The 15961-nt window shown below is 46.1% G+C and overlaps 1 protein-coding gene across 1 annotated transcript in view; it reads right to left on the minus strand.

The window, feature by feature from the left end:
• The window catches only part of LOC112119385 (palmdelphin), a 70986-nt gene extending 62920 nt beyond the window's left edge, over positions 1 to 8066 (minus strand). Inside the window, exons 1-2 of the mRNA XM_024218033.3 lie at positions 7854 to 8066; positions 7277 to 7403 (exon numbers count right to left, since the gene is read on the minus strand). Of these exons, the coding sequence (XP_024073801.1) occupies positions 7277 to 7296 (20 nt within the window). The 5' untranslated portion in view covers positions 7297 to 7403; positions 7854 to 8066. The remainder of the gene's footprint in view (positions 1 to 7276; positions 7404 to 7853) is intronic.
• Positions 8067 to 15961: the final 7895 nt, after the last annotated feature.

The following is a 15961-nucleotide window of genomic DNA, read 5'->3' on the forward strand; positions in this document are numbered from 1 at the left end:
GTCCCCCCCCTGCGGGGAGGGTGGCCAGAGCCCCGGGGGGAGGGCGGCGAGCCCCGGCGGGGGCTCCGCTCTCCCCCCGGCGGCCAGGGGGAGGGCGCCGGGGAGGGAGGGCAGCCGGAGCCCTGGGAGGAGGGCGGCGAGCCCCTGCGGGGGCTCGGCTCTCCCCCCGGCAGCCAGAGCGCCGGGGGCAGGGCGGCGAGAGGGCGGTGAGCCCCAGCTGGGGCTCGGCTCTCCCCGCAGCGGCCAGGGGGCAGGGCGGCGAGCCCGGCTGTGGCCCCGCTCTCCCCGGCGGCCGGAGCGCCTCGCCGCCCCCCTCCAGGTGCCGCCCCAAGCACAAGCTTGGTGGGCTGGTGCCTGGAGCTGGCCCTGCTCCAGACCCATGAACATGATACAGTTCTGCGGTGAGCTAGAATCCTACTTTTGATGTCTCCAACTCAAAGAATATTTCCAACATACCTCTGAACAGCATACTAACCCACAGAATCCCCCCTACCAGCACTACAAAAAAAAGGATTCTGCGTGGACTCCTCCAGACGGTCGAAACAACAGACTGGATTTCTACATAGATTGCTTCCGTCAATGTGCAAAGGCTGAAATTGTGGAAAAGCAACATCACTTGCCCCATAACCTCAGCCATGCTGAACACAATGCCATCTACAGCCTCAGAAACAACCCTGACATCATAATCAAAAAGGCTGACAAAGGAGGTGCTGTCGTCATCATGAATAAATTGGAATATGACCAAGAGGCTGCTAGACAGTTCTCTAACACCACATTCTACAGGCCATTATCCTCTGATCCCACTGAGGATTACCTAAAGAAACTACACCATCTGCTAAAAAAACTCCCTGACAAAGCACAGGAACAAATCTGTACAGACACATGCCTAGAACCCCGACCAGGGGTATTCTATTTGCTACCCAAGATCCATAAACCTGGAAATCCTGGACGCCCCATCATCTCAGGCATTGGCACCCTAACATCAGGCTTGTCTGGTTATGTGGACTCTCTCCTCAGACCCTACGCTACCAGCACTCCTAGCTATCTTCGAGACACCACTGACTTCCTGAGGAAACTACAATCCATCGGTGATCTTCCAGAAAACACCATCCTGGCCACTATGGACGTAGAAGCTCTCTACACCAACATTCCACACAAAGATGGACTACAAGCTATCAGGAACAGTATCCCCAATAATGTCACAGCTAACCTGGTGGCTGAACTTTGTGACTTTGTCCTCACCCACAACTATTTCACATTTGGGGACAATATATACCTTCAAGTCAGCGGCACTGCTATGGGTACCCACATGGCCCCACAGTATGCCAACATTTTTATGGCTGACTTAGAACAACGCTTCCTTAGCTCTCGTCCCCTAATGCCCCTACTCTACTTGCGCTACATTGATGACATCATCATCATCTGGACCCATGGAAAAGAAGCCCTTGAGGAATTCCACCATGATTTCAATAATTTCCATCCCACCATCAACCTCAGCCTAGATCAATCCACACAAGCGGTCCATTTCCTGGACACTACTGTGCTAATAAGCGATGGTCACATAAATACCACCCTATACCGGAAACCTACTGACCGCTACACTTACCTACATGCCTCCAACTTCCATCCAGGACACACCACACGATCCATTGTCTACAGCTAAGCTCTAAGGCCTGGTCCACACTACCCCCCCACTTCGGACTAAGGTACGCAAATTCAGCTAAGTTAATAACATAGCTGAATTTGAAGTACCTTAGTCCGAACTTACCGCGGGTCCAGACGCGGCAGGAAGGCTCCCCCGTCAATGCCGCATACTCCTCTCGCCGAGCTGGAGTACCGGCGTCGACGGCGAGCACTTCCGGGATCGATCCGGGATTGATTTATCGCGTCTAAACCAGACGCGATAAATCGATCCCAGAACATCGATTGCCTGCCGCCGGACCCTCCGGTAAGTGTAGACGTACCCTTAGATATAACCGCATTTGCTCCAATCCCTCAGATAGAGACAAGCACCTACAAGATCTCTATCAAGCATTCTTAAAACTACAATATCCACCTGCTGAAGTGAAAAAACAGATTGACAGAGCCAGACGAGTACCCAGAAGTCACCTCCTACAAGACAGGCCCAACAAAGAAAATAACAGAACACCACTAGCTGTCACCTTCAGCCCCCAACTAAAACCTCTCCAGCGCATCATCAGAGATCTACAACCTATCCTGAAAGATGATCCTTTACTCTCACAGATCTTGGGAGACAGACCTGTCCTCGCTTACAGACAACCCCCCAACCTAAAGCAAATACTCACCAGCAACCACACATCACTGAACAAAAACCCTGACCCAGGAACCTATCCTTGTAACAAAGCCCGATGCCAACTCTGTCCACATATCTAGTCAAGTGACATCATCATAGGACCTAATCACATCAGCCATACCATCAGGGGCTCGTTCACCTGCACATCTACCAATGTGATATATGCCATCATGTGCCAGCAATGCCCCTCTGCCATGTACATTGGCCAAACCGGACAGTCTCTACGCAAAAGAATTAATGGACACAAATCTGACATCAGGAATCATAATACTCAAAAACCAGTGGGAGAACACTTTAACCTGTCTGGCCATTCAATTACAGACCTGCGGGTGGCTATCTTACAACAGAAAAACTTCAAAAACAGACTCCAACAAGAGACTGCTGAGCTGGAATTGATATGCAAACTAGATACAATCAACTCAGGATTGAATAAGGACTGGGAATGGCTGAGCCATTACAAACATTGAATCTATCTCCCCTTGTAAGGATTCTCACTTCTTATCAAACTGTCTGTACTGAGCTATCTTGATTATCACTTCAAAAGTTTTTTTTCTCTTACTTAATTGGCCTCTCAGAGTTGGTAAGACAACTCCCACCTGTTCATGCTCTCTGTATGTGTGTATATATATCTCCTCAATATATGTTCCACTCTATATGCATCCGAAGAAGTGGGTTGTAGCCCACGAAAGCTTATGCTCTAATAAATTTGTTAGTCTCTAAGGTGCCACAAGTATTCCTGTTCTTTTTGTAAAACAGATGGGTTCACTCCCAGATTCCAGCAGTAGCCTCCAATGGAAACTGAAGCCCAGGTCTCTGGTGGTTAAATGCCTATCTCAGAGTGGAGCTGTAGACCTGCAAAGGCACCCCCAGCTCTCCTATTAGCTGGCTGACCCAGCTCTGGAAGTGGACACTGTCAAATGTCAGGCACAGCCAGAGTGTGAGACAATGCATGCAGTGCTCCTATAAAGGGCCTTTTGCAGTTTTGGATGGAGGCTAGGTGATATTGCAGCGCTAGCTCTTCTCTCTCTCCTCCTCTCGGCAGTTTTAGGTCACTGTAACAGCATTGCTAGTCACTTTATTCCCCATGCAGTCAGGGGACAATGCAGTGCTTGTGAAATGTGTAAACAGAATTACTCCTCCTCTCAGGACCTATTGATGTAGTTTCACAGGTGAAAAAAATAGTGTAAATGAGAACAGGCCCACAGGAATGAAAACACAACTAAGTTGACGTCACTAGAAAAAATCTTTGCATTTCCTGCTTTCTGTGAATTTATCTGTAGAACTGAATGGTCCTTTAGGGTAGATAGTTTGAGTTTAAGGGGGGGGGGGGAAATCTGATGAATGGCTGTTCAGTTCAAAGTAAATTCATGTTTTACTATAATTTTCCTGTGGCATTTATCAATGCAGCACTTTAAGTTGATTTATTTAAATATATTAAATCTTAGTGTAAATGCTGAAAATAGTTGCTAGCAGGAATATTGGAGGCATGAGAATGTGACTGATCAATCACTTGGTGTCAGGTCACTCGGCAGAAATGCTGAGAAGTTCAAGAACCTCTCAGTTGCTTCACTTATTTGTTTTCATAAGAACATTAACTGAGAGGCTTGTCAAATGCTTGCAGTGTCAGTGATCCCTTGGAGCATGCACTGTGTGACACCGTATCTAAAACTGCTGACGTGTGCATCTTTCAGGGATTTTATTGTAGGTCAAAGATGAGTACAAAGTTATAAAGCAAACAAGGAAACAAAATTCACCTGTTCTTCTGTGATTTAAATTGTCCAAAGACCTATATTGAACTATTTACTCAGTGCTTGGTATGTCCACCAGGGAAAATGAACTGGACTATCAGCACAACAAAACTCTATGCATTTAATTGTAGCATAATGGAGCTAAAATAATCCAAATCCTTCTGACTCTTTGCATTGCTTTTCACTCCTTAAAAATTATTCTGCCTCCAATATTATTTGAGTGCGCCTTTTTCCAGGTGTGCTAATCAAATTTAGGTAATCTAGTTGCAGAAGTAGCTCTTGGCCAACAGGCCCTGTGGCACAATGATTGAAACTTTTTGGTTTGTGGTTCATAGTGGTGTTCATTTAGGTTGTCTTTTTAGCAAGGGTCTTTCTCACTTCCTGCCTGATCACTGGCACTTTAGAATCTTGCTGCTTGTTTAACCTTATAATCAATATAAATTAACTCACGCTGAGGTGTACAGGATTTGTGGTGAAAGGGTGGCTGCAGAACTCCATGAGCTCCAATGGAGGCAAATGAAATTAATGAGTGAAGGGTCAGTGTGAGAGAACAGAAGGGTGGGTATAACTAGACCTTTAGAGTGCTTGCTGCAGGCCTCGTTCTTCACTGCCCTGCACTTTGTCATCACTTACACCAATGCAAAGTATTGAGATGGTGGTAAATCAGAAGGGTAGTACTTTACATCCTCACTGCACAGATGAAACTGACTATACAAGGCAGTGAAGAACCAAGCCTATGTTGTCCCCTTCTCTAAAAATACGACATAGACCCTCAGCTGGTGTAAACTGATAGTCAATGGAGCTATGAATGTTTACACCAGCTGAGGATCTGGCCCTGTGGTCCCAGACTAGCTTGTGAATTTTTTTCTCATCTGGAGACTCCACATCACTCAACTTGAAGACTCTCTTTAAGCAGATTCTTGTATTTTGCTTAGAGTCCTAAATTAACACAATCCAGAAGTACCACCTTGTCCACCACCTCCCTAAACTTCTCCTCTGCTGGGTACTTACAGAAAACTGCCATCTGAAAGCAGCTAGGCAAGTGGTGGCTTGTGATTCCTGCCTTGATTATTACGCTTTATTATTGCCACAAATTGCTCACACAACTACCCTATATTATTCTGATTCAGTCTAGACCACCACATTCAACACCCTGGCCTTTCTGTCCTCTCCACAACTCCTCTACAGGACTTTGTAACAAGACCCAGACCAGCATGAGCTTTTTCTGCTGCATCCAAATGATTCCATTAGCGAAATCACATGGCCTCACGAAGCTTTGTGTGCAAGATAAACGTTGCTATCAGTTGCATAGCCCGTTGTAAGTGATCGTAAAGTCCATGACCAGGGCACTGAGGTGATACACACGGTGCCAGGCTGTGTCTGTGTCTATTTGCTGTGTGCCTTTTGCTCTTTGTAGTCATGCTATATCCAGCTTGGTCACAATCCAGCCAGTATTCTGATCCTGGGAAAAAATGCTTTTACTATGAATCTCTCCTGCGCTAGAGCTATTTCAGTCACCAGCAAATTGAACCCTCTGAGGATCAGGGGAAGGAGGTAATGTTGTCAGAGGTAGCTGGCCAAAATGAAATACACTGTAATGTTCTGTTGAAAGTGGAGAATCTCTTCCCCCTTGCTCTGTGAGCGGCACTGACTATCAGTTGATTTGCTGGGTGAAGTTTAAGGTATTGTACTTGGGTTGCTTCAGTTCATGGGTGTCCAGTTTGAGATCCCTTTTTAAAATGGTTTGAGCCACAGCTACTTGGGTGACCGCCTCTGTTTGTGTGAGATCACAGTAACTGAAATCCAAAGTACTTGAGCTAATACTGCCTGGCAACAAGGTATTCTGGGTGAGGGATTGTGGGCTCTAGAATTAATTTATGTTCCACCAGAGCCTAGGTTTCTGAGTGCAGTTTCCCATGACATTGCTGGAAAGATATTTTATCTGAAGCACTAAAGTTCTGGAGTGGGGTTTGTGGTGGTGATGATGAATTTGTTTCCCTGTTGACAAAACAGGGTTCTGCATAAAAAGTTTGAGTTGCTGACCCCCTGTAGTTCTTCTTTTTGAGCTAGGGTAACCGGTACTGTACGCAATGTTCCAGGTGAGGCCCCACCATTTATTTACATACAGGCTATATAATATTACTTGTAGTAATTACCATCCCATTCCTTATGGAACTTAACATCTTGTCACCACGTTCATTCTTGAACTTCATGACCTGATATGATTATTATGGGACAAGATTATGGCAACAAGTGAGATTGTACATTCCTAGTTACTAACCAGGATAGCTTTTAATAATGCTTCTAAGTAAACACACTGAAATTAAATCACTTACATTATGCTCCTGCTTTTGTCTAAACTTAAAGGAACAATAATCCTTCATAATTAAATGTCATGTTGAGATAGAGGAAACAGTATGGAAAGAGGTCAGTAAAGTTTTATCCAGATTCTAGTTCAGATGCTGCTGATTTATTATTTGAAAGCACAGTAATGTCTGTGACCATGTCTAATTTTTTTTTGGAGTGTTTATTTTGAAATGAAAATTGGAGGCCTTAATATTAAAGGAGGACTTGTGCAAAAAGAAATAGCCATGAGGGGAGAATCACATGTAGGCATCAGAAAACTAACATGTATTTAAAAGGATTCAATGTCTCCAGGGTGATTCTATAGAGCAATTGCAAGAAGTTGTAGACACATAAGAGAGAATTCAGAGAAGAGTGACAAATGATCAGACAGCTGGAGGTTTTGACTTAGGAGGAAAAATGAAAAGAGCTAAACATGGATAACTTAACTAAGTGATTAAGGTGCAGGAGGCAGCCTGCAAATACTTGAAGGGCCAGTGGAGAGGAATAAATAAGGGTGGAATAACAGGGCATAACTAGAAATAACGAAATGAACCCTAGAAGATAAATGTGAACTTCCTGTGAGTGAGATTTCAGATTGTGGAATCTTTTCCTGAGAGAAGTGATGAAAGCCCTATTTTGTGGAACTCTTAAGACAACCCTTATTGTTCAGTTGTTTAAAGTATTGGACTTTAAACAACTGAACAATAAGATGCACATTAATGGACAAATGTCTACTTTGTTTGTACTTGTCTTACTGTAGTGACACGTCTCAGAATAACTTTTTCCACCCCTTTTCACCATATTGTTATATAGAATACCTGTTAAACCAAAGGCAGCTATTCAGACCGTTCCATTTCAGATACCTTACCTCAAAACAGACCGTTCCATTTCAGATAGTACAAATTAGTGCAAAAGCACATAAGTAAGCTGTGATTGCTGATGTGTAGGGTCCCTCTGGTTTACAGTTTAAGTCCACTTTGTGTTACTGCAACCTCCTATCATTAGATAATAAAACAGGATCTTATGAAATCTATAGAAAGAGGGTTACATCACTCATATTCAACACAACTGAAGTTAAATTTCTTCCCAAAGAATTGTTGCAATTGCACTGAGATATATTAAGGCTTCTGTAGCTCAAACTTTGAATGTATGTCCAGATCCTTCAGCTGTTGTAAATTGATATAGCTGTACTGAAGTTATGCTGATTTAAACCAGTGTGGGATCTGGCCTATCCTCTCGTCTGACACAAATGCCCTCTAACACAAATGCAGAACACTGTAAATATATAACAAGAAAACTTTTTTTTTTTTTTTTTAAATAACTCCATCAAGGAAAAAGCTGACTGCAGAGTATAAAACTCTTTGCCAGGAAATGACCTGAATTTTGTGTGCCAAGTTTCTCAAAAATATAATTCAGGCTATGTAAGTTTTAAGTTGGGCTCTTACCTTCTGTTCCATGACTCTGTAGAAATGAAATCAAGAGACTGCTTCACTCTGTCATAGTCATCACTGCCACTTCATAAATTAATGTAGGTCAGAGACTGCATGGGAGAGAGATACAAGTGATAGACTCCATCTGATGCTGTTCTATTGGACTCCTTTATTCAGATGCTTGCATGAATGATTGGCCAGCATCGATAGTGTTTACCCGCAAAAAAAAAAAATCTGATAGCTTGAATTATTTTTAGAAACCACTTTCCTCAGTGAAGCTTAGAGCTCCATGCTAGCGGGGTATATTCTAGGAAATCATGTATTGATTTAAACATGCCAGCCCCACACTCATGTTGTTATTGTAAAAGATTTGCTAGTCACAGCAATATTAGTAAATATTTAACTTGATAAATCTGGAACTTGGAGTGGTGTAATATATGTGGGTGTGGCTGTATTGGGGCAAATCTTTGTTCTGGACACTGCTTGGGTAAATTAGCAGTTGGGTGGACAGACAGTGTAGCTCACTACTACAACTTCAAGATCCCCCACATACAGTATATTGTGATCTTTCTCAGCAGGGAAACGACTGGGGGAATCTGTCTGTCTACTGTGACATGGAAGGATTCATTCACAGCTTTGTAGTGTGCAGCAGGAATGAACTCTGTGTGGGCTCTGTGTCCTGCCCCCTATGTAACAGGCCTTAACGGCCTGCTCTGTGCCCGTAAGAAGGGATGTATGAGTTGGCCAACTGGCCCAAGTCCTTCAGTGCTTAATCAAGTCAAATTTGTATTGACTTCACTGCTCCACCAAATGAAAGAAATGTATTGAAATGGAATGTAACATCACTGTGTGCACAAAATCTCCATGGAGAGAAGAAATGACATTCCTAAGGAGAAACAGTGATTGTGAATATTTGTCATTCAGAGGACAGGATAAAAGGTCTTAAGGAAAAAACCTTAGCAGTAGAAGGGTTGGGGTGTATGTGAACACCACAGGGCTTCAGCCACCTCAAACTAGAACCAAATCTAAACTGGACTGAAATTGGGGAAAGCTATTCAAATTCCTTCATCTTTGCCTTTATTGGATACTGGCAATCTGCTGCTGCTGTCTAGAGTATTCCCCAAGAATGGTACCCTAGAAGGCACAACAACCTAGGAAATCTCAGACTAGTTAGGGCTTACAAGTCCTCTGCAGTTTGAGGCATCTGTATCTGGGAAGCCACATAGGTACCAAATTTGAGAGGAGCAGGAAAAAGACTAGTGCTGCTGCCTGCCCCTGCTGGGGGCAGTGACGCACACTCCATAAGAATGGTAGAGGGTCATGAGAGAGGAGTCATTTAAAATCCTGGGTTTGGATAAACTTGAGGTAAATATCACAAGTACAGTACTTACAAATTGGAAGCTAGGTAAAGCCCCTCTTAAAAATCAGACCCACAGTGCAACAGAAAATAGATTTTTACTCATTAATGAGTAGGAAAAGAGCTAAATAATTACCACAGCATTTCCACTTCTTGAGAACACATCTGACCAGAAAACTGCCTGACTCTAGGCTCGCTCAGTGGGTGCAAAGGCACGTATGTTTTCCTCAGATGCTACCATTGGGATGTGAATAGGTCTGCCCATACTGAGCCAAATTCAGAGGAGGCCTAATTAATCTAAATGAGGCTAAACTGCTGTAAGTCACATGCAGCAGATGTAAGTTACACCATTGTAGGACTACCTCCAAATCTGAACCCCTGTGGGTCAGTGTGAAGAAAATGGCAGGCTTTATGGGTTACTTCTAGCAAATATGGTAAAACTTCACTTATGATTTAGTATGTATGAAATAAATACATTACCAATAATAGTGTAAAATGTCATGGGGGGGGGTGGGCCCTATTAAAAACTAACTTCTATGATTAACAAACTTCTGAACAGCATCTAAAGGAAAGCAGCACTATCACTTAAGGGACAGAATAATTTTTCCTAAAGGAAAATAGCCTCTTTCATGCCCCCTTCCTCAGGGAGGGGAATCAGTATGCATTATGGTTCATACCAGAATGCTTTGAGATCAATAATTTCATGGCAACCAGTGAATTTTGCAGTGTTGTGACTTTTACGACACCTCAATTTATAGGGGGTGAAGAATGAAAGGAAACACTGCTGCAAGTTTTACAGGAGACAAAGTATGGCTTTCCAGCTGGGTAATGCTTAGACAGCTCAAAATACACCATCTATCTCTCTGTTGCAGTGAATGTATGGATCAAATGGCAAAGTATTTGTCCAAAGGAGTACACAGCCCCCAGCATTCACACTGTATATCAGTCTCTCGTCTAAATGGATCCTTTGGGAACAAGGCAAACATACACACACAGTCCTGCTGAGAGAGAGATCAGAAATAAATATGAGTGTTTGGTGAAAACTGCTACTGCTAAAATTAGAGCCGGGGATATCTGCAAAGGTGCTATCTCTAAACTGCCATAATAAGGCAGTTTTTCGGTTCTGTCCAAACTGACAGTCTGGGATCTTCATTTGTGATACAGTACTGCAAAATTTAATGGTCAGCTGGAATGTTGAGCTGTATTCCACTGGCATTTACGTTGTTATACCAGAGTGGCCAGTTGTGTGGTGATTTAGGGCCAAATTCTTCCAGCCTTACTCTGACTGAGAAGAGACTTGCTCTAAGGGTATGTCTACACTATGAGAGTAGTTCGATTTTACTTAAATAGAATATGTGGAATCGATATTACCAAGTCGAACGTGTGTATCCACACTAAGGACAGCAATTCGACTTTGTGAGTCCACACTAATGGGGCAAGCGTAGACATTGGAAGCGGTGCACTGTGGGCAGCTATCCCACAGTTCCCGCAGTCCCCGCTGCCCATTGGAATTCTGGGTCGAGCCCACAATGCCTTCTGGGGAAAAAAATGTGTCGAGGGTGGTTTTGGGTAACTGTCGTCATCCGTCCGTCACTACCGCCCTCCCTCCCTGAAAGCGCCGGCGGGCAATCAGTTCGCGCACTTTTCTGGTCAGTGACAGCACGGACATCACAGCACTGCGAGCATGGAGCCCGCTGCAACCATCGCTGCAGTTATGGCCGTTGTCAACACCTCGCACCTTATCATCCACCTTTTCCAGAGGCAGATGCTGAGAAATCGGGCGAGGAGGCTACGGCAGCGCGGTGAGGACATGAAGTCTGAGAGTGGCACAGACCTGTCACAAAGCACGGGACCCCGCGCCGTGGACATCATGGTGGCAATGGGTCATGTTGATGCTGTAGAACGGCGATTCTGGGCCTGGGAAACAAGCACGGACTGGTGGGACCGCATAGTGCTGCAGGTCTGGGATGAATCCCAGTGGCTGCGAAACTTTCGGATGCGGAAGGGAACTTTCCTGGAACTTTGTGAGTTGCTGTCCCCTGCCCTGAAGCGCATGGACACCCGGATGCGAGCAGCCCTGAGTGTCCAGAAGCGAGTGGCCATAGCCCTCTGGAAGCTTGCAACGCCAGACAGCTACCGGTCAGTCGCGAACCACTTTGGCGTGGGCAAATCTACCGTGGGGGTTGTTGTGATGCAAGTAGCCAACGCAATCGTTGAGGTACTGCTGTCAAAGGTAGTGACCCGGGGAAACTTGCAGGTCATCATAGATGGCTTCGCCGCGATGGGATTCCCAAACTGCGGTGGGGCTATAGATGGAACTCACATCCCTATCCTGGGACCGGACCACCAGGCCAGCCAGTACATTAACCGAAAGGGCTACTTTTCAATGGTGCTGCAAGCACTGGTGGACCATAGGGGACGTTTTACAAACATGAACGTCGGATGGCCGGGCAAGGTTCATGACGCTCGTGTTTTCAGGAACTCTGGTCTGTTTAGACGGCTGCAGGAAGGTATTTACTTCCCGGACCACAAAATAACTGTTGGGGATGTGGAGATGCCTATAGTCATCCTCGGGGACCCAGCCTACCCGCGAATGCCCTGGCTCATGAAGCCCTATACAGGCGCCCTGGACAGTGAAAAAGAACTCTTCAACTACCGTCTGAGCAAGTGCAGAATGGTGGTGGAGTGTGCTTTTGGACGTCTCAAGGGGAGATGGAGAAGCTTACTGACTCGCTCTGATCTCAGCGAAACCAATATCCCCATTGTTATTGCAGCTTGCTGTGTGCTCCACAATCTCTGTGAGAGCAAGGGGGAGACCTTTATGGCGGGGTGGGAGGTTGAGGCAAATAGCCTGGCTGCTGATTACGCCCAGCCAGACAGCCGTGCGATTAGAAGAGCCCAGCGGGATGCGCAGTGCATCCGGGAGGCTTTGAAAGCTAGGTTCCACAGTGAGCAGGGTAACCTGTGACTATTAAGTTTGTTTACAGAGAAGCTGAACCTGCCCCCGTTTCTTTACCCAGTGAATGTTCACTATCCTCTCCAGTTACATACCCCGTTCACTCCGTTCCCACCCTTCCAACACACGTTTAAAAATAAAATCACTGGAAATTTGTTAATGAACACAGTTGTCTTTATTACTGTTTTCGCGGTAAAGTGTTGAAACTGGGACGCAGACTGTGGTGGGGAGCGGGTGTAGTGTAGTGATGCAAAGGACGCTTCTAAACTCGAGGAATGACAGGCTCCGCACTGGTGGACTGGTTGTTTCAACGGAGCCTGCCACCCCTCCTGTTCAGGACTCTGTGTGTGGGGGCTATGTGACTTTGTGGCAGGGGGAGGACGGTTACAGATCCCCTGCTGCGTGGCTCTGTGATCCAGGATAAGGACCGCTGCATAAGATCTCTAACTGCCCTCCCCCGCCACAAAGTCACATAGCCCCCCCCCCCACAGAACATGAAAACCACCTCCCAGACTGACCAGGGTGCCTAGTGACTGCAATGTGTGTGTGACCTGCTGCTGAACCTGCCCCCGCGTCTGTACCCTGGTAAAGGTGACTGTCCTGTCCAATTACCAACCCCCTTCACCCCTTCAAACAGACTCTCCTCAAAAAGAACATGATGGAAACAGTAATTAACAGGAACGTATTTTTTATTAGCAACTACACAGTTAGGGGATGAAACTGGGACGGGGGCTTGGGTGAGGCGGGAAGGAAAGGACTTATCAAATTTTGGGGAATGACAGCCTTCTGCTCCTTGAGCAGTCTGCAGGGGTGGAGTGAGCGTTTTCACGGACTCTGCCGCCCCTCCTTCTTGGTACTTTTGGTGAGGGGGGGATGGGACTTTGTGGCGGGGGAGGGCGGTTACAGATAGACTGCAGCGGGGCTCTGTCCTCCTGCCTCCGGTCCTGCAGAACATCTACAAGGCGCCAGAGCGTGTCCGTTTGCTCCCTCATTAGTCCAAGCAGCGTTTGAGTCGCCTGCTGGTCTTCCTGCCGCCACCTCTCCTCCCGTTCAATGTGTGATCGATGGATTTGGGACATGTTCTCCCTCCACTGGGTCTGCTGGGCTGCCTCGGCTCGGGAGCAGCCCATAAGTTCTGAGAACATGTCGTCCCGTGTCCTTTTCTTTCTACGCCTAATCTGCGCCAGCCTCTGGGAGTGTGATGCCAGGGTAGGTCGGAAGACAGTCGCAGCTGTGGGATGGGAAAAAGGGAGTGAATTCCTCAGAAAGATAAATTTTGTTGTGAACAAAGAACATAGTCTTTCTCTGTGAACAAGACCATGCACAGCACCTATCACATGCGCACTCAGGACAAGGTCGAATTATCGGCCTTCGCATTCAGTGCCTGGGGTCTTGCAGTGCAGATCAGAGAAGCGGAGCAGGACAGCGGAATTTGGGTAGCAGGCTGACATGGTAAGCCGTAGACTTGTGGCTGCTTAAAACTTTAATAGCACTGGGCTCCTTTCACGGTCAAAGCAATGCTCCTAGCATTGGCCAGTTCCTGCTGCCAGCAATCCGGCAAGCATGAACTCTGCCCCTGTCCCACCCCCTCACGGCTGTCCCAGGGAAAGATCCCTGTATGCTGCCCCTCTCCCGCCTCCACCGCGTGGCTGTAAACCGCCGGTTACAGTTCTGTAAAGGAACAGGCAAGCAGTCCCAATACTAACATTCCCCTACCTAATTCAAAGCAGGTCACCATGAGCGACATCACTCTGATGAGGATTTCAGAGACCGAGAAAGAACGGATGCTTCGGGAAAGCCTGCAAAAACCAGGGCCGTATGCCGCCCTGCTCTGCAAGGCAATGATCCTGGAGTACTTGATGATCTCCTGGCGCGGAAACGTTTCCTACTACGGAGGACACAATAAGGCCGCTCTCCCAAGGAACCTCATGCAAAGGCTTTCCAATTACCTCCAGGAGAGCTTCATGGAGATTTCCCATGAGGATTTCAGCTCTATCCCCGGACATATAGACCGAATTTTACTGTAGCTGCACTGGCAAGGACTAAACAGTGGAGCGCCTAGGGCAAACCAATCATGATAAACCGGACATTGTTAGATTTTTTTGCAGTAGTTGCACTGCCAAGGACTGAAACGTTAAGCGCCTAGGGCAAACAAATCATGAAAAACCCACTGTTAATATGAATGTTCTGTTCAAAATAAATGTTTACATGTTTAAAACACTTACCGACTGATCCTTCCCCTGATTCTGGGTCAGGGTTAACGCCTGGGGACGGTTGGTAGGGGATCTCTGTGAGGGTGATGAAGAGATCCTGGCTGTCTGGGAAATCAGCGTTGTAAGCGCTGTCGACTGCCTCGTCCTCCTCATCTCCTTCCTCATCTTCCCTGTCCGCTAACATCTCCGAGGAAGCGGCCGTCGACAATATCCCATCGTCAGAGTCCACGGTCAGTGGTGGGGTAGTGGTGGCGGCCGCACCTAGGATGGAATGCAGTGCCTCGTAGAAACGGCATGTCTGGGGCTGGGATCCGGAGCGTCCGTTTGCCTCTTTAGTCTTCTGGTAGCCTTGTCTCAGCTCCTTGATTTTCACGCGGCACTGCGTTGCATCCCGGCTGTATCCTCTCTCTGTCATGGCTTTTGAGATCTTCTCGTAGATCTTTGCATTCCGTCTTTTCGATCGCAGCTCGGAAAGCACGGACTCATCGCCCCACACAGTGATCAGATCCAAGACTTCCCGATCAGTCCATGCTGGGGCCCTCTTTCTATTCTGAGATTGCATGGCCATCTCTGCTGGAGAGCTCTGCATCGTTGCCAGTGCTGCTCAGCTTGCCACGATGTCCAAACAGGAAATGAGATTCAAACTGCCCAGACAGGAAAAGGAATTCAAATTTTCCTGGGGCTTTTCCTGTGTGGCTGGTCAGAGCATCCGAGCTCGGACTGCTGTCCAGAGCGTCAACAGAGTGGTGCACTGTGGGATAGCTCCCGGAGCTATTACCGTCGATTTCCATCCACACCTAGCCTAATTCGACATGGCCATGTCGAATTTAGCGCTACTCCCCTCGTTGGGGAGGAGTACAGAAGTCGAATTTAAGAGACCTCTATGTCGAACTAAATAGCTTCGTTGTGTGGACGGGTGCAGGGTTAATTCGAGTTAACGCTGCTAAATTCGACATAACCTCCTAGTGTAGACCAGACCTAAGAGTAGGCTTACTGATTTCAGTGAGAGTATCCCTAGAGCTAAGGCTTACTTAACGTAAGTAAGGCTGGCAGGATCTGGCCTTCAATAATTTTGACATCTGCCTACAGTTTGAAGACTAAGATAAGAGATAGAAGTGAAAAGGAGTTGTAACCTAAATCAGCGTTTGGCCTCAGATGACCAGAATTGAAGGTTAGTGGATTAATCCATTCTACCTACCCAGCCTCCCTTTAGCTCCAAGTCCCAGGGTAATCTAGTGATCACATATTTGAGATAAGTAGGCCTTAATGACTTGGAAAATCAAACCTTCTGTTAGGTGCACTCTGTGTAGTTTAGAGAGGGAAATCTCCTGATGAAATTATATTTGCTACGTAAATACAGCCCAAGCAGTTTGCCTTCAGAGAGAAGTTTTTAAAACTATATTAAACATTGATTAATGAATAATATATAAAAACATGCTTGTTAAATATTTTTAACTACAAGTAAATGTATGCCCAACTGCTTTACAGCACAATTCACATCTTTATATCAGATAGGAAGCAATATTTTATTTTTAATATATTTGCTTTTAAAAAAGGATACATGTGAGTTAAGTCTCACCAAATTTGTCCAGCCATA

The sequence above is a fragment of the Terrapene carolina genome, unplaced genomic scaffold (genome assembly GCF_002925995.2).
Source record: "Terrapene carolina triunguis isolate 2854851 unplaced genomic scaffold, T_m_triunguis-2.0 Scaffold210, whole genome shotgun sequence".
Taxonomy (NCBI): domain Eukaryota; kingdom Metazoa; phylum Chordata; order Testudines; family Emydidae; genus Terrapene; species Terrapene triunguis.